At 45.8% G+C, this 18,542-nt stretch overlaps 3 protein-coding genes across 3 annotated transcripts; all 3 read left to right on the top strand.

The window, feature by feature from the left end:
• Positions 1–593: 593 nt before the first annotated feature.
• Positions 594–1,615, top strand: LOC149363415 (uncharacterized). Its single transcript, XM_089568531.1, has 2 exons — positions 594–602; positions 1,271–1,615. Exons 1-2 carry the CDS (start codon positions 594–596, stop codon positions 1,613–1,615), a joined length of 354 nt encoding a protein of 117 aa, XP_089424657.1.
• A 5,291-nt stretch (positions 1,616–6,906) lies between these two features.
• Positions 6,907–8,036, top strand: LOC149363416 (uncharacterized). Its single transcript, XM_089568532.1, has 2 exons — positions 6,907–6,915; positions 7,695–8,036. Exons 1-2 carry the CDS (start codon positions 6,907–6,909, stop codon positions 8,034–8,036), a joined length of 351 nt encoding a protein of 116 aa, XP_089424658.1.
• Positions 8,037–16,062: 8,026 nt separating this feature from the next.
• LOC149363417 (uncharacterized) lies at positions 16,063–16,723 on the top strand. The gene is made up of 2 exons (XM_089568533.1): positions 16,063–16,071; positions 16,406–16,723. Exons 1-2 carry the CDS (start codon positions 16,063–16,065, stop codon positions 16,721–16,723), a joined length of 327 nt encoding a protein of 108 aa, XP_089424659.1.
• Positions 16,724–18,542: the final 1,819 nt, after the last annotated feature.

Below are 18,542 nucleotides of genomic sequence, written 5' to 3' on the forward strand. Positions count from 1 at the left end.
TGAAGATGATGGCGCGGAGATAAACGGACAAGCTGGGACTGGCGACCACTGCTGAGACGGTAGATACTGGCCACCAGAAACAGAGGCAGCAAGACACGCGACGCTGTCTCGGGAGCAAAGAAATGAGTGAGAAAAGCAAGGGGCCAAAGGGCGCTCGAAGGCACTCAGCGTGCCTTTGCTGATTACTGGTTTGCAGTGTTTAGCGAAATACGTGCGGCGACGTTTTGCGTTTTTGTCTGCGCCGGAGCCAGAAAGCGCTAAAAACTGCTGTCAGGAGAGAAAGCGGCAAAACACAATACTGTCGTAACGACCATCAAATAGTGGTGAAATTGAGCGCCGTTTCCTCCACAAAAAAAAAAAAGACGAACAACTTTGGCTGTAACGTTGCCTTAATACGCAAATATTAAAAATCGATGCAGGTATCCCAACCTCTCTTGCATACAGATCCCGTGACAACATTCAACCAGAAATGGTGAAATCAAGCACTGCAGGTATCTTCCGTTCCCCACTTCGAGTATATAAGACAGCTGTGTGTCGCTGCAGAAGTATCATTTCTTCAAGCACCTCGGAGGAGTGAGAGATTCGAAACAACCATGATTGCTGTAAGTACCTGCTTGATATGTTTCTCTCAGTTCACGCAGTGTAGAGATTCGTGTACATGCATTGAGAGGCTTTCACTTAGGTTCTACGAACTACTTTACTCCAGAAAACAATGTGCTTCAATAGAGGAAATTTTTTTTTATATTTTAATCCCAACTCCACAGTTTATACACTTCAAGCAAGCGAATGTAGCCACTGAAATTACGGTCAGCTTAAAAGTAAGGTTTATTTCACGCAGACTTTTTTAAAGAAATGCGCAATCCTGGTATCTTGCAGTAAAGTTTCTAGCAGGTGACTACTGCTGTGCATAGAACCTCCACTTGTCTTAGGAGAAAAAAAAATTTGCGGACGCTTAAGCTTCGCCTTTACTAGAAAAATAACAAGCCATTATCGGATTCAGTTCGCACTGCCTTCTCAATTTCCTCATTCCTAATTAGCATGCTCATAATACTGATGTACGCATCAGTACAAGTCTCTGAGACACTTCCCTAAGTTAAAGAGCACAACGAATTCACAAGGTCCACTTTTTCAGGCTTGAACTGCTCAGCCTTAGGGGCCTAGGGGTGACGTTCTCGTCTCGCAATCCAAAGGTCCTCCGTTCGATTCCGACGCAAGCCAACGTTAGCGGAATTTTCATTTCAGCTCAATATTTTGAATGAATTCTTTCTAGATTCTGTGCCTCACCGCCGCTCTGCTGAGCAACGCCCTCACCGCATACGTTCCCACGTACGGCGTTCCTGTGGTCGGTTACCCCACCGTGCCCGCTGTCACGACAGTGCACACCGCCCCTGTCGCTGCCGCCGCAGTCACCGCAGTCCACCACGTGGAGCAGGTGAATCCCGTGGTGCACAACGTGGCTACCCCGTTCGGCTACCGCACCACCGGCGTCAGCTACAGCCACCGGTACGACGCCCACCCGGTTCGCACCTCCTACGTGTACGGCCTCAGCCCGTACGGCCTCAACTACGGCTACGGACTGGACGCGTTCGGATACCCCGTCCTGAAGAAGTGGTAAGCTCGCGAAAAACCGCATGGATTATTTCTTCCGCTCTACTCCCGAAAAATTTTTCGCTTTTATGTAGGAAGAATTTCGATTTCTTCAATATTAGCTGGCCGCCGTGGTGATCACTAATATTTTAGATACACAGCTTGGCGACATTTATTGAATACCTTTCACTTCTAGTGAACATTTTTGGTGGTGACACACCTGCTAAAATTTTAGTTTCCAGCAAACCTGTCTCAAGTCATGTCAGAGTTCACTGCATGAAAACCTCAGACCAGTAATTTTTTATTTCTTTATCATGATCGTTTCATACTGTGTTTTAAGAAATAAAGTTTTGAATACTGGAATGGCTGTAGTTTCGTGGTATATTTATTTGCCTCCTTTTCGCCCACAGAATCGGCCGCGAACGATAGAAGAACAAGGCTCATCAAGAAAACGACGGACAGGATCCCGCCATATTTTAATAAGCATTCGATACAGAAAACAATTCTGTTATCACTGCACTTTTTTTCTAAGTACAAGGGTATGAAATAAAGGAACAGGAACAAAATGTCTCTCCTATGTATATGTTTGCCTCTATTTTCGTTCAGCCCGGTCGTCTCGTTCCCAGGCTGAAGGACGTCTTCTTATTTCATTTCTTTTTAAGTGAACAGCTTTGTGAGCCATCCTTTACAAAGTGGCTTGGTTGTGTTTTTGTAGCAACACTCGATCAGATCCAGCAGCAGTGTATCAACAATTGCATGGTCGAAAGTGTTGACTGCAAAGCCTTCAAAGCTCAGCGGAAATCATTGGCGAGATCACTTTCAAAAAACCTTGCCGAGCGGCTCATGGTTTCTAGCTCGTTACATGCGGCCGAAGAAGAACAGATTGCCATTTTTTTTTCTTCGTGGTTCACGATTAACGCAAAAAACGCAAAGCACGCGGGTTAATCTCGTTCCTGGCAAGCATTGCTTCGACGGCGACAACACTTGGAGAACCGGCTGATGCCAGGAACCAGAGTTTCTCACTGATTTTGCCAAACTCCCATAGGAATACCGCAAAATCTTGTGCGGATAGTACCTTGGGGTTAGGAAATATATGGGCTCCGCTTGCAATTTCTGTAGCCGTTGGCGCTAACCGCTGCTACTACTCTCCAGGTTCTCACTTTGCTGACGTGCTCGCATGAGTGCGGAAAAAAACCTACATTAAAATTTACACTTGTATTCTTGAACTTTGTTCTCCATGGTCCAAAATAAAACCTTCCCTGACGTCATCGTGGTTTAAAGCAGCCTGGATCGGCTATGCGGATTCTTCGTTGTTGTTTTTTTTTTTGTTTCTAGCTTTTATTTATGATGCCTGCGCTTTCGGTGGAAGTAGTCCCTTTGGCGGGAGAAAACCTAAAAAAATCAAAGTTACTCAAGAATTGAACAAGATGAGCACTCCAATTTGCCCCAAGGCGCTGTTATATGAGCTGTCATAATTGAGCTGTCATCCCTCAAAGCTGAAAAACACCCATGCGATTAATCAATCAACTTAGTACTAACCCACACCACGTAGGTTCCAAACGTCGCGGGCATTTGGAAGCAAACGTCGCTGGCATTCTCATTCAAAGCTATACAATCAACAACATTTTTCAGCAAGCCCCCTGTGCTGTCTACCACCGCGGCAAAGCCCTGAGTGGAAATCACAGTGCATCTAAAGCAAGCCGAAGTGTGCCAATTGATTGACATCCCTGCAATAAACCACCCTGCAAAGGTTGCGCGCAGATGACGACATCCGTAATGGTTTCCAGCATTGCATGGAACTTTAATGAAAAAATTCGGGATAACTACTCATCTGATACCAGCACCATAATATACATGATTGAATGTTCGATCGCCATAATTCAATGTACTGGTCAAACAGAAACACAGTTCAGATAGAGTTTCAATAATCATAAAGCTCATTGCAAGAGACTTTCCAACCTTCCTATACTTCACCATTTGAACAATACTAAGCACCCTTTTTAAATATTCAAGTAAATTTTTGGAATCAGCCTTCAAGAGTCACGATGAACGCGAAGATCATGAATCATTCCTGATACACGAGTTTAATACTGTTTCTTGTGGTCTGATCAGAGAGGGGGACGCAGACAGACAGAAAGACAGCCACGCAGTTGGCGCAGCAAGTAAACTAACACACGACAGGAAGGCGTAGACAGCTCCTGACTGATGTAATAAAAATGTGATTAAGAAGCGCGAACTCTTCGACAAGTAGTTGTGACGGCCAGGAATTCTAGACAAAAATCTGTCAACGAGAAGTTCTCATTGCTGTCTGTTACTCGAATAAACTGCCATTTACTGTATTGAACTGCAACATAATCGAATCTTTCCTAGAACATTTAATCACCTTGATCTAACATCGTCTCGACCGTGGTGCCTCTGCAATGATGAAATTGTTATTTTATGTTTACTTGGGCATATACTCGTTTCCCTTGTTCAATCCACTATTGTCCTATTTTCTACCTTGTATCCACTCCAGCATGGGGCCGAGAAGGGCCTGCACTATTTATAAATAAAAAAAATTGAAGAGTAACCTAAGCAGTTTTTACTGCCAGCGTCGATTACGTCAGCACGCCCAGTACGCCCAACCTATCACATTCTCTCGCTCCGCATATGTGCACAGTGTGCCAACTACCCGCCATGCCTAAACACCTATTTTAAAGTGCCCAACACAAAGGCAGGCAAACGACTTCTTTATACATTTGTCCGCTCTCTTACAAAGCGCCTGCCATTTTTCCAAAGGGCAAAATGCGACGTTCACTGCCTCTGGAATTCCTTACTTCAATTCTTCAAATAAGGGGTCGGGCCGGGTGTGATGATCTTTCCAGAGCGCCGATCTCTACCGAGGACAACCGCAGCACAAGTGACTTCATCTGCCTGGAGCTTGGACGATGCAGCAAGCAACCACAACTTCTTTTTTTTTCTGATTTCTTGGTGACTAAAGACAGTTGCAGCAGCAAATCTCTGGGAAACAAAGAGCGCACAACTTAATTCTGCCATTGTTACTACCTAATCTCCGGTTAACGTTGTTGCACATCGATCCTAAACAAGACTCTGACTTCTTGGTTTGGTTTGGGGCCATTTGGTTCATAGTATTGTCAATTCCGTAGAATTTTAAGAAATGCCTATAAAAGTCTCAACAACATATTCTGAGGTGTTGACCTCAATCAAAACAGCCCCAATTCTTCAAGCTAGTTTGCATGGCAACCGTCAGAAATATTGCTTCTGAAATGAAAGAGGACGCTTATTATAAACAGTCATGGCAAACTGTTTTTTTTTTTCACTTTAGGTGACACCCAGAACGAGCAGTCCTCGCTGCTACATCTTTTGAGTCATTAAGACGAAATAACCGCAGATGAAGACAAACGCGAATTCTGCTGAATTGTGGTAGTTGTTTCAAAACTAAGAATACCACATTTCTGTCTTTTACCAGTTGTTTTACGGCCCATAACCATGCATATATTATAGATGCAAGAGACGTCATCAAATACAGGCGACCGAAAGAAATGCGGCGATGTTGGCGTCTCTGGTTATGGTATCGATTCCACTTCACCTAACAGCTAATATGTTTCTTGAGCAGCTTTGCGTCAGAAAGCGCTGAAAGCCGTTTACAACCTGCTCACAGAGGTCAGCACAAGTATTACTGTCATTCCATGCCCATTTAACAACAAGTACAAACCTTCATTAGGTTGCAGAAATTTTAAGGTTTCACACTTGCCTATTCAATGCCTAAAGCTTGGGCGTAAAGCTTACGGCTATAACCATCTCACCAGTTGAATGATTGCGCGAAACAAAATCACCGTAAAAATGGGCGCACTGTGCGGCCTTCTGAAACTGCAGAACGATTATATATTAACCGGCCTATCGTTGCAAACTTACACCGGCCATTCAGAAGCTTATATGGATCGCATGATAATTGGAATCACGTGACCACATAAGGAATATTCAAGAGGCCCCTATTCCTCAGCCAATGGGATTACAATACCGGTGGGTGAGTACTGAAATGAATGGGGTTTAAGAATGATGTACAAAGACGACACCGAAGGCACCAGTCGCCCTTTTACCGTGCAGAATGTCCGGTACAAATTTGTCACTGGTAAATAAGATTTAATGCACTGAAATCTTAAATGCAGCTGCCATTTCATTGTCATCCAAACAGCCCAGTATGCTGCATAGTATATAGTATCAGATATTTTATTCTCAGGTGTTTATACGTGTATGATATCCGTGTCACCAAAACCATTCAACAGCCTCTATACTCGCATGATGGCTTCACGCCTGTACCTTCCATTTCGAGCAGAAATATTTCATCGCCTCAGTGAAAATAAATATAAATCTATGCTAAACTATTTGAAATTGTTTTGTTTCTTAAAAAAACTATGTCGAATGTCAATGAGTATTAGCGAAAGACAACTTTTATACTTTAAAAACATCCGGCGTATGTTTCCTCAATGAAGTTTCACTCCCTCGTCATCTTTATTGCTTACTTCGTGTAAAGAATCTCCGCTTGCGGCAGCCCTCCTTACCGAAAATAAAAGCGACCTTGGTCCTTCTGGTAGCCGGCGATAAAAATAATCGCAGACATGTATGTCCGAGAACAAAATAAATACCGACGCAGATGTCCTAACAGAGCCGCAGTTAACGCGTGCGTGGTGAAAGTTTGCAGCCGCTAATAAGGCCGGACATGAAGATGATGGCGCGGAGATAAACGGACAAGCTGGGACTGGCGACCACTGCCGAGACGGTATATACTGGCCACCAGAAACGAACAGATGCAACAAGACACGTGACGCTGTCTCGGGAGCAAAGAAATGAGTGAAAAAAGCAAGGGGCCAAAGGGCGCTCGAGGGCACTCAGCGTGCCTTTGCTGATTACTGGTTTGCATATGTTTAGCTAAATACGTGCGGCGACATTTTTCGTTTCTGTCTGCGCCGGTGCCAGAAAGGGCTAAAAACTGCGGTCAGGAGAGAAAGCGGCAACACACAATACTGTCGCAACGACCATCAAATAGTACTGAAATTGAGCGCCGTTTCCTGCACAAAAAAAAAAAAAGACGAAGAACCTTATCGGTAACGTTGTCTTAATACGCAAATATTCAAATTCTATGCATGTATTCCAACCTTTCTTGCATACAGGTCACGTGACAGCATTCAAACAGAATTGGTGAAAGCAGGCATTGCAGGCATCTCGAGTCTCCGCCTTCGAGTATATAAGACGGCAGCGTGTCGCTGCAGAAGTACAATTTCTTCAAGCACCTCGGAGGTGTGAGAGATCGACTCAACCATGATTGCTGTAAGTACCTGCTTGATATGTTTCTCTAAGTTCACGCAGCGTAGAGATTGGTGCACATCCATTGAGATTCTGTCAGTTAGATTCTACGAACAACTTAACTCCACAAAACAATGCACTTCAAGAGCGGAAATATTTTTTATATTTTTATCCTAACTCCACAGTTTATACAGTTTAAGCGAGCGAAGGTAGCTATTGAACTTGCCGCTAAGTTAAAAGTAAGGTTTATTGAACGCAGACGTTTTGAAAGAAAGGCGCGTTCCCGGTATCTTGAAGTAATTTTTCTAGCAGGTGAATACTATTTTGCATAGAACCTCCTCTTGTCAGGAAAAAAAAAAATCGCGGTCGCTTCTCCTTCGCCTTTTAGAGAAAAACGGCATACCGTTATGAGGTCCCGTTATCATTGCCTTCGCATTTACCTAATTCCTAATTAGCATACTCATAATATCATTTACGCATCAGTACACATCTCTGAGAACTTCCCTCAGTTAAAGAGCGCAACGAATTCACAAGGTCCACCTTTATTAGGCTTGAACCACTCGTCTTTTGGGGCCTATGGATGACGCGTCCGTCTCACAATCCATAGGTTCTCACTTGTATTCGGACGCAAGCCAACGTTACCGGAATTATCTCTTCAGCTCAATAATTTCAATTCATTCTTTCTATCGGGATTTTTCGCTCATGGTCAACGGCACCGACGACGAGGAGAGCTACTTTTCTGTGAAGTGGGATCCTTAACGCTGTCTCCTTAAAATACCCCGCTACGCCTTATTTTCCTGTAGGTCCTGTGCCTGTTCGCTCTTCTGGGCAACGCCCTCGCCGTGTACGTTCCCACGTACGGCGTTCCTGTGGCCGGCTACCCCGCCGTGCCCGCTGTCACGACGGTGCAAACCGCCCCGGTCGCTGCCGCCGCAGTCACCGCTGTCCACCACGTAGAGCAGGTGAATCCCGTAGTGCACAACGTGGCTACTCCGTACGGCTACCGTACCACCGGCGTCAGCTACAGCCACCGGTACGACGCCCACCCGGTGCGCACCTCCTACGTGTACGGCCTGAGCCCGTACGGCCTCAACTACGACTACGGACTGGACGCGTTCAGATACCCTGTCCTGAAGAAGTGGTGAGTTCTTAAAAAACCGCACCACTACTCCGACCAAAGCCTTCGTTATTAGTAGTAAGAATTTCTATATTTGCAATTTAACTGGTCGCCGTGCTGATGACTTTATGGATTACCTTAACTGATTTCATTTTGATCTGGCACACATCTACTGAAATAATAGTTTCTGCCAAACAAGTACCACATTATGCCTACGCTGACTGCAGAAAAACCTCAGAGGAGCAAATTGTTCTGAATTGTTCAAGCACCGGCAGCTTCTTTATCTCTGTCATGATCGTGTGATATTGTGTTTCAAGAAATAAACATAATAAACTTTCGAATAATGCAACGGTACTAGTTTCTGGTGTATTTAAATGCCTCATTTTCTCCTGCAGAAATGGCCCCGAGCGACCGAAGAACAAGGCTCGTCAAGAAAACGACAGACATGATGCCACCATATTTCAATCAGCACTCGAGGTAGCAAACAATTCTGTTTTTTATTCCGCCTCTTTTCTAACTGCAAAGCTATGAAATAAAGCCGCAGGAATAAAATTACCTTCCCGTGTATGTGTCTCCTCATTTTGTTCAGCCGGATCATCTCGTTTTCACGCTGGACGATGTCTTTTGTTTCCACTTTTCTTTAACTGGCCAGCCTGGTTCCTGAAAGAGGCGCTGCCTTAATTTTAGGAACGTAAGGCAAGCTCTCTTTAGTAATCTATATTTATCGTATAGAAAACTTTCTCACGGCGCTTAACATATAATCAAACGGTACAACTGAGAAAGGCATGATAGCGCAGGTAAAGGCTTTACCAAGCTTTCTGATTTTAGGAGGGGAAGGATACGAATATTGGAAGCGGGGGTGGGAATGGGAGAGGTAAACGGGGAGACTGGAATGGGCAAGATACACGCTTGAGTCAATAACCACTGGCCCTGACGGGTAAGGGAAAGCCGGGCAAGCTGCTAATCACGATATAGACTGAGAAGAGAACGAAGAGGATGGAAGTTGCTGGTGGCAAAGAGCTTGACGGTAGAGGTAGTGACCAACATGTCCCCCGAATAAGATGTACCCCGCCCTGCACGCCGGCCGTTGTCATGCGGCCGCGCAGCATCATTCCCCTCTCTTTGATATCCAGGGTGTAGCCTACACGGATGCCTCCTTCGTGGCTCCTCGAGGTTCCTGCGGCTACGCCCTGTATCATCCACACCTCCCTGCTCCTGAAACCCGCACCAGCGGGCCGTACCTACACACTTCAGACGCATTGTCCCTCGAGGTCCTCGCCATTGAACATACCCTCCAGTGATTTGCCCTCCTTCCCTCTCTCCAACAGGAGGTCGAACGAGCGGTCTCCGCACTGCAGCCTTCCATCGTTTTCTTCCGCTGGGTCCCTGGGCATTCAGGGATTGACGGCAATGAGCTGGCCCATCAGCTCGCCCGCGACACACTTTTCCGGGCACCGTTGATCCCCTGGCCCAAGTCCTCGGAGGACGGTGAAAGACTCACCCTTCGCCGCACCATAAAAGAGGTCTACCTTGAGCTCTGCCTCGACAAACGCCTTTACCCTCCCCCTCATCCATCACTCACGGTGCCGGAGCCTCGCCTTCTTCAGCACATCCAAATGAATGCAGTTATCATCCCGTCCCGCCTCTTTCTCTATCGCTATCGGTCGGACCCTTGCTGTCCCAACTGCCCCTGTATCTATGCGGGCCTGTCCCATTGCCTCTTCTATTGCTCGGCTGCTCAGCAGTCGGGTTCCTACCCCCAACCCTCTCTATCCATCACCACCTGGCTCGACTGGCTTGGCGCTGAAGGGGAAGAACAGCGACTTCTGGTCGCCCAGGCGATCGACATGCTTGGCCTATCAATTATGGTCGAATAAACGTCTTTTACTACTACTACTACTACTGATTTTAGCCTGCTGTAGCGGACTGCTTCAAAAAGTTTTATGCGAAGCATATTAACGTAGGTTTCGGGCCTTCGCGCGACGCCCGGCGGTGGCCACCATTGACCCTGAAGTGGGGTCACGTGACGTCATGTCACGTGATGACGTCACACCGGCTGCAGATGGGGCCTCATATCGCGCCGTCGGACGTCGCCCGGCGGAGGCCTCCACGCTTCGGTGCGCGCCGTCGCGCGCGACGCGGCGGCGGCGCCACCATCGCTGCATCACGTGATATGTGACGTCACGCCAGGGATGAAGCGGCGCGCGCCCGCCGTCGCGTCAGTCTCTGTGCCCGCAACCGCGCCAGCGTCTTTGCGCCGGGCGTGTATGCGGTTAAGATGCCTCCAAACGCTAAGGACGTTAATGATAGGAATGCAAAACGAAGGCTGCAGAGTGCTACGGAAACCGATGAAGAACGCGAAGAATAAGTGACGTGCAAACCAAGAGTCATGCGTTTACGGACCATAAGAGTGTGTTTGTCGGGCTGCAAAGAATAAAGTACGACGATTAACCTAAAACCACGTCTCCGTTACTTAGCCCCATCCACACTGAGGCAGCTGCTTAACATAATTCGCATCCACTGGGCTTAACCTTGATAAGCCTCCAATTTTTTTGACCAATATACTAAAGAGTTACACTAATTGAAAATGCTGAACCACTGCAGTTTTTTTATGTAGCACCTTACCTCTGCCGCATTTTGTGCATTTTATTATTTAATGTTACCATTAAAGAATATTTATTGGCAGTGTCAGCCATCTTTCACTATTTGGCACGCGATCACATTAAGCAACAGGACTATCAACACTTCAGTGTCCGAAATGTTTACTACCATGCGAGAAAAGCTCAGCGGAAAACACTGGCGAGATCACCCTGTAAATACCTTGGCAGGTGACTCATGATTTCTAGCTCCTTACACGCGGCTGAAGAAAACAGGCGGCAATGTTTCCTCCGTAGCCGTCAACAAACACAAAAAACGCCTAGCATGCAAGTTAATCGCGTTCCAGGCAAGCATTCTTTCGACAGCAACACGACAGCCGTTGGAGAAACGGCTGATGCTATCGCGCAAACTTTTGCGTATACTAGCTTGAGGTTAGGGGAACATATGGGCTCCGCTTGCAATTTCTGTGGCCGCTGCCGCTAACCGCTGCGAATTTTCTTCAGGTTCTCATCTTTCGGGATGTGTTCGCTTGAGTTCCAAAAAGATTAACATTCACATGTTTAATTATTCGTTTTTATTTCCTGTGCACCAAAATAAATTCTCCCGTGATGTAACCGTAGTTTAAAACTGCCTTGGGCGGCTATGCGTACTCGTCCTTTTTTTTTTCTAGCTTAAACACCTGCGCTTTCAGAGCAAGTAATCTCTTTGGCGTGGAAAAAATAAAAAATCAATATAACGGAAAATTCTACTAGAGGAACACTCTTAATTTCCCCCAGGCCCTTGTTAAACATTCGCTGTCAAAATTTATAGGGTGACAGATATTTCATAACTCACCGTGTTATCTCAGATGAGGTCTCAAACAAACTGGCTCCAAGCTTATCTGGCGTTGCTCGCTTAGCATCTGCCATTTTCACATTATTGGCAGTTTTTCTTATTGACGCTAGAAAAAGTTTCCCATCGTTATTTGCAAGACATCACTATGCGCAGATTCATAGGCCGCGAAGGGCAGAATTTTCACACGGCACTCTTCTGGACGGTAAGAAAGGTCACAAAACTCGACTGTATAAAATGCGCACAAAATTTTGACTAAACCAAGGGAAAAAATGCACACACGAAAGAAACACTACGGTAAAAAAAAAACATTATGCTTCATAGAATCAAAAAATGCAGCAACGATGGAATGCGAACAATGTAGAAATATAAAAAACGCATAGAACCAAGGTATTCGCGCAAAAGCAAACTTTCGCAGTCTGGGCGTTCAATGTACAGGGTGTTTTCCCTAAAATTGTGCACAATTTTTAAATATAGGCTTTTTGAGCTAGAATAGCGCTTTTCTCGGCATCGCAGAGCGTCTTTCCGCCTTCGGTCAATGATTCATCATCTACACAGTATTACTACCTGACAAAATTAGCGGCTGGTTTGTAATTTTTTCTATTCTTTCTGATACATCCACGACAGAGGCGCTCGACACACTCGAGCATTCTCGGCATCAGTTAATCATTCACTATCTTCCCATTAGGCCTTGTGCCGTCAGAACGAAGCTCTGACGGCAGCTTCCTCGGCTATAGACGTTGCTAAAGAGTGCGAGCGATGCGAAAAGCGAAGTTGAGCAGCTCGGAGTATTATGACGCCCAGTAAACGGGAATAAACAGGCAACATGGGCCAGTCGAGCAAATATTGAGCAGAGCACAAGCAGCACCAAGCGAAGAAGCGACCAAGGCCTAGGTCAGCGTAGTATTGCAGGGGAGTATAGAACCCCGTGTAGAGCGTGGTGTCCCTTTTAGCGTTTTCCCTTTAGCGCCATTGTATTATTTCCTCTACACGTGTAAGTACGCTGTGCTCAGTAGGAGAACCGAGAACGGAAGAATGGTATTGCACTTGATAGGCCGCGTCGAATGCCACCACGGCGACTACCCGGTTAAATGGGTGAATTGCAGCGGAAAAGTTGAGGAGTCGAGGCGAAAGCGGGTTCGGCAAGCTCCGCGAAGCCAAGGCCGTGAGGTCGAGTGCATTGCTGGGCGCCTCTTACTGGATGGCAATCACAAACTTTCACGCCTAGCCGCTAGCCGTGCTAGGCCGATCGTGAAGTGCGCTCCAAGACAGCTACCGCCAGGATAATTCTTTCGGCAAGGGAGAAAGACGGATGCAAATTGGTTTGTTTTCACTGTTTGTGTATGTATATCGTTGTGTGCTACTACTTTTAAAAAATCCCCGAATGCCACTGTATGTATTAATGGGCAGCCTAAGCAGTTTTTACTGCCAGCTTCGATTACGTCACTAAGGATACTTCCAACCTACGACATTCTCTCACTTTTAACATCTACACAGTCTGCCAACTACTCGCCATGGCTTAACGCCTGATTTTAAAGTGGTCAAACGGTGTCGAAGGCGAGTAAACGACTTCTTTACATATTAGTGTACTACTCTCTTACAAAGCGCTTCTTAGTTTGCTGGAAGCCCCGACAAGATGCGACGTTCACTGCCTCTGGAATTCCTTACATCAGTTCTGCAAACCAGAAGTCGGGCTGGGTGAGATGGGGTTTCCAGAGCGCCGGTCTCGACCCAGGACAACCGCGGCACATGTGATTTCATCTGCCTAGAGCGTGGCCCATGCAGCAAGCAACGACAACTTTTTTTTTTATTTTCTTGGTGAATAAAGGCAGTTGCAGCTGCAAGACTCTCAGAAACAAACAGTGAACAAGGTAATCCTGCCGTTGTTGCTACCTAATCACTGGTTAATATTGTTGCACACCGATCTTAAATAAGAGTCTGACTTATTTAAAATGGAATGGGAGAAAACCAGGCACACAAGACGAGCGACAAGAGGAGTGTACACGCCACAACGACACTCATCTTGTCTTTCGTCTTGTGTGACTGGTTTTTTTTTTTTTTCATTTACAATGTACATACCAACTGGCCCGCATTTCAGCCTTTCTTAATCAATATCGTGTTTGGTTTGGCGCCAGTAGGTTCATACTACCGCATCATTTTCGCAGAGTTGTAAGAGATACCTATAAGAGCCTCAACAACATATTCTGAGTGGTTGACCTGAGTCAAACCAACCCCAGTTCTTCAAGCTAGTTTGCATGGCAGCCGTCAGAGGTAGTGCTTCTGTAATTAAACATTAAGCTTAATATAAACCCTCGTGGCAAACTATTTTTGTACATTAGGTGGCACTCAGAATGAGTAGTCCTGGCAGCTACACCTGTTAAGCCATAATGTCGGAAAAATCGGAGATGATGATGAATGCGAATCCTGCTTCTTGGTGGCAGTTGTAAAACTAAGATGACGACATCTGTGTCGTTTATCAGTTGTTTTACAGTCAACAATCATGCATGCCTTATAGATTCAGCAAGCAAACAAATCAATGTCATAGCGCACAAGAGACGTTATCAAACACCGGCGACCGAAATAACTGCGGCGATGCTGACGTCTCTGGTTGAGGTGTAGATTGCACGGCATCTAACAGCTAATATGTTTCTTGAACAGCCTAGCATCAGAAAGCGCTGAAAACCCTGTACAACCTGCTCACTGAGCTCAGCACAAGTATCACTCTCATTCCATGCCCATTTCACAACAAGTACGAACCTTCCTTAGGTTGCCTGAGATTAAGGGTTTCAAACCTGCCTTTCGAATGTCTTAAACCTGGGCCTACAGCTTATGGCTAGAACCGCCCCCTCAGTTCAATGATTGCGCTAAACAAAAAAATTGTCAAAATGTGACCCATTGGTGCCTTCGCCGCCGCGGTGGCTCAGCGGTTATGGTGCTCGGCTGCTGGCCCGAAAGGCGCGGGTTCGATCCCGGCCGCGGCGGCTAGAATTTCTTTGGAGGAGAAATTCTAGAGGCCCGTGTACTGTGCGATGTCAGTGCACGTTAAAGAACCCCAGGTGGTCGAAATTTCCGGAGCCCTTCACTACGGCGTCTCTCATAGCCTTAGTCGCTTTGGGACGTTAAACCCCATAAACTAAACTAAACCATTGGTGCCTTCTGAATGCTGCAGAACGACTATACATTAACCGGCCTATCGTGACACCGTTACGCCGTCTATTCAAAAGCTTATACAGATTGCATGATAACTGAAATCATGTGACCATATAAGGCATATTCTAGAGGGCCCCCTATTCCTCAGGTCACGCAATTGCAATACCCGTAGGTGAGCACAGGAATGAATAGGGTTTACGAAAGATGTACAAAGCCGATACCGATGGCGCCAGTGACCCTTGTGCCGTGGAGAATGTCCTATACAAACTTGTCGCTAATAAATAGATTTAATGCAAAGGAATCTGAAATGCACCAGCCATTTTAGCGTCATTCAATCAGTCCGGTACAATATACAATATATAGTATGCGGTATATTACTCTCAGGTGTTTATACGTGACTGATGTTCGTGTCTCCAAAAAAATTCAACAAATATACTCTTATGATGGCTGTAAGCATGTATGTGCCTTACATTTTAGACGGCTAAATTTCATCGACTGAGAAAAAATAAATGTACTTCGACGCCAAGAAATTTAAACTTCCTTTCCTTAAAAGTTTCCTTAAATATTTCATTTCTTAAACCAAAGCATCTTGATTGCAAATGCCTATTCACGAAAGAAAACTTGTATACTTTAAAAACATCCGGCCTATGTTATTTCAGTGAAGTCTCACTCCCTCATTCAGCAATTTCCGCTTGCAGCAGACACCTCCTCACCGCAAAGAAAAGATGTCTTGGTCCTTCTGGTAGCCGACGATAAAAGTAATCGCAGACTGGTCAGTCCGCAACTAAAAGAAAATCCGGCGTTGATGTCCTAACAGAGCCGCAGTTACCTCACACGCGCTGAACGTTTTCGGCGCTAATACCGACCGGAAATTAAAATGATGATGTGGAGATACACGGAAAAGATGGAAGCGACGACTGCAGCCCAAACCGTGGAGAAATAGTGACCACCAGGAAAGTTCAAGGCAACACGACGCGTTACGTTGTCTGGGCAGCAAAAGAAAGCAAAAAATCTGGCAGCCAATGGGGCGCTCGACGGCATTCAATGTTCCTCTTCTTGTTAGAGGTTTGCGTGTGTTTAGCGAATTACGTGTGAAGGCGTTCTGCGGTTTTGGCTGTTCCGGTGCTTGAAGGAGCTAAAATAGACTGTGGAGACAGAAACGGGACGCACATGTTATGTCGCAATGATCACTAACTAGCACTGAAATCGCCAGCACAGAAGTTAATGCCGTCTCCTGCATAAAACAAAAAACTGTGAAGCAACTTTAGCCATTGCCTTATTACGTAAACGTGCAAAACCGATGCAGGTTGACTCTCTCTCTTGCACACAGGTCATGTGATAGGATTCAGCCAGAGTTGCTAAACGGAGTACTTTGTATTTCGCTCTCCGAAAGTCAAGTATAAAAGAGAGCTGAGTGTCTCACCAAACGTATCATTTCTTCGAGCACTTCAGAGGTGTGAGAGATCGAGTCAACCATGATTGCCGTAAGTACCTGCTTGATATGCTTTACACAGTTCAAGAAGCTGGAGCTTCGTGAACATGCAGTCTGGCGCTCTCGGATGAGTCCCATTAAAACTTTTAATCTTTTAAAGAATCCATTTCAACAGCTCAATCATTTTTTACAAATTTACTTCCAAACTCTCCAATTCAAAAATTTATAGCCACCGAAAGTGGCCACTGAAATTACCGCCATATTTAACCGAACAAAAAGGTTCTCTTGACGCAGACCTTATGAATATTCTTGTTCATTTTGTCCGTGCCCCTTCCCACTCCCTCAAGATGATAACTATGTAACATTACGCCTCATTTTGCCAACAGGTCTTGTGTCTCTTTGCACTGCTGGGCAACGCGCTGTCCGTGTACGACCCCACGTACGGCGTTCCGGCTGTAGAGACGGTGCAAGCCACCCCAGTCGCGGCCGCCGCAGTCACCGCTGTCCAACAGGTGGTGCCCGTAAATCCCACCGTGCACAATGTGGCCACCCCGTACGGCTATCGCACTACCGGCGTCAGTTACAGCCACCGGTATGACGCTCACCCGGTGCGTGTCCGCTACGTATACGGACTGAGCCCCTACGGCCTGAACTACGGCTACGGACTGGACGCTTTCGGATACCCTATCCTGAAGAAGTGGTAAGCTCTCGACAAACCATATGCACTACTTGTTCCATACTACTTCCCCAAAGCGTTGGCTATTTTGAAGGCAGTATTTCAAGATTTTCAATCTTATCCAGCTCCAGCGGTGATGACAAATATTTTGGATTGTCCACTTATTTACTTGAGATTTATTGATTACTGTTTCCTTGCTGGCAGACGTTCTGGTTCACCCCACCAACCACAAATTAAGTTTCCGTCAAGCATGCTCCACCTCATGCCTGCGCTTGATTGTTGGGAAACTTCAGACCAGTAATTTGTTGTGCGCCATCAAAGCACCGCAGTTAATGTTCCTCTCAAACGATAGTATGGTTTGGTTTAATGGGGTTTAACGTCCCGAAGCAACTCAGGCTATGAGGGACGCCGTAGTGAAGGGCTCCGGAAATTTCAACCACCTGGGGTTTTTTAACGTGCACTGACAACGCACAGCACACGGGCCTCTAGAATTTCGCCTCCATCGAAATTCGGCCGCCACGGCCGGGATCGAACCCGCGTCTTTCGGATCAGCACCCGAGCGCCATAACCGTTGAGCCACCGCGGCGGGTTCTAACGATAGTAGCTACTGTAGTCGGCATGATTACGCCAACATAACATAGTGCGTTGTAAGAAATAAATAGCTTAAATTTTCAAACACTACATTGACCATGATTTCTTGATTTATTTATATGCCTGCTTTTCTTTCGCAGAAATGGCTCCGAACAATATAAGAAGATGACATCGCAAGAAAATGACGGACATGATAAAGCCGTATTTGACTGCGGTCATGATGCAGCCAACAGTCTCCTGCGATTCAGCGTGTTTTCTGACGGCAAGGCTGAAAATAAAACCTCAAAAACAAAAGTACCCTCCCGTGTATGTGTCTGGCTCTCTCTTCGTTCCCCCTTATTCTCGCATTCACGATCAGGACGTCGTCTTATTCGGCTCTTTTTTTAAATAACCACCCTGGTTCCAGGAAGGAACCACTCCCTGATAATTAATAACCAAGAGCACTTCCGTTAGTGCGCTAATTCATCGTTTCACAGACCTTATCAGGGACGCTGGATGGGACGACTGAGAAACGCATGATATTTCATCTAAAAGCTTTACGAAGCTTTAAGCTTTAAGCTTATTGTTGCGAAAAACTTCAACAAGCTTTAAGCTGTGTGGCAAAATTTTTTCCTCGCACATACGATAACAATTACAGTAGCTGGCAAAGCTGAACAACTTCTGAAGGGCTCTTATTTCTAACACTTTCCTTTTCTCGCCTCTTGTGCAGTTTTCGTTCTTTAGTGTGCCGCTTATCAGATTTTACTCGTAGTGTGAGCCATCCTTTGCTATGTAGCCTAGCTCAGTTCCAATAGCAGCAGGCGATCACATCCAACAACGGTCCATTAACATTTCAATGGTCGAAGGGATTTGCTGCAAAACCAACAAAGCCCAGTGATGAACATTGCCGAGATAACAGCGAAAAAATTTCAGTGAACTGCTCATGATATCAAGCTCTCAACATTCGGCTGCAGAAGTGCACGCTTCAGTACTTCCTCCGCAGCCGACCACTAACGCAAAAAATGCGTATCATGTCCGTTAATAGCGTTAAAAGACAGCATTGCTTCGACGGCAACAGTGTTGTAGAAGCAGCTTATACCAGGAACAGGAGTTTCTCACTCCATTTAAGGAACTCCGATACAAAGATCACAAAATCCTTTGCGGATAGCAGCTTGATTTTGTGAAATACATGGGAGTCGTCTGTGATTTGTGTATCCGCTGCCGCTAACTTATACGGCGTTCCTCCGCATTCTCAGCTTCAACAATATTACAATGCC

The sequence above is a fragment of the Amblyomma mixtum genome, chromosome 2, assembly GCF_055824585.1.
Source record: "Amblyomma mixtum isolate Tamu chromosome 2, ASM5582458v1, whole genome shotgun sequence".
Lineage (NCBI taxonomy): Eukaryota > Metazoa > Arthropoda > Arachnida > Ixodida > Ixodidae > Amblyomma > Amblyomma mixtum.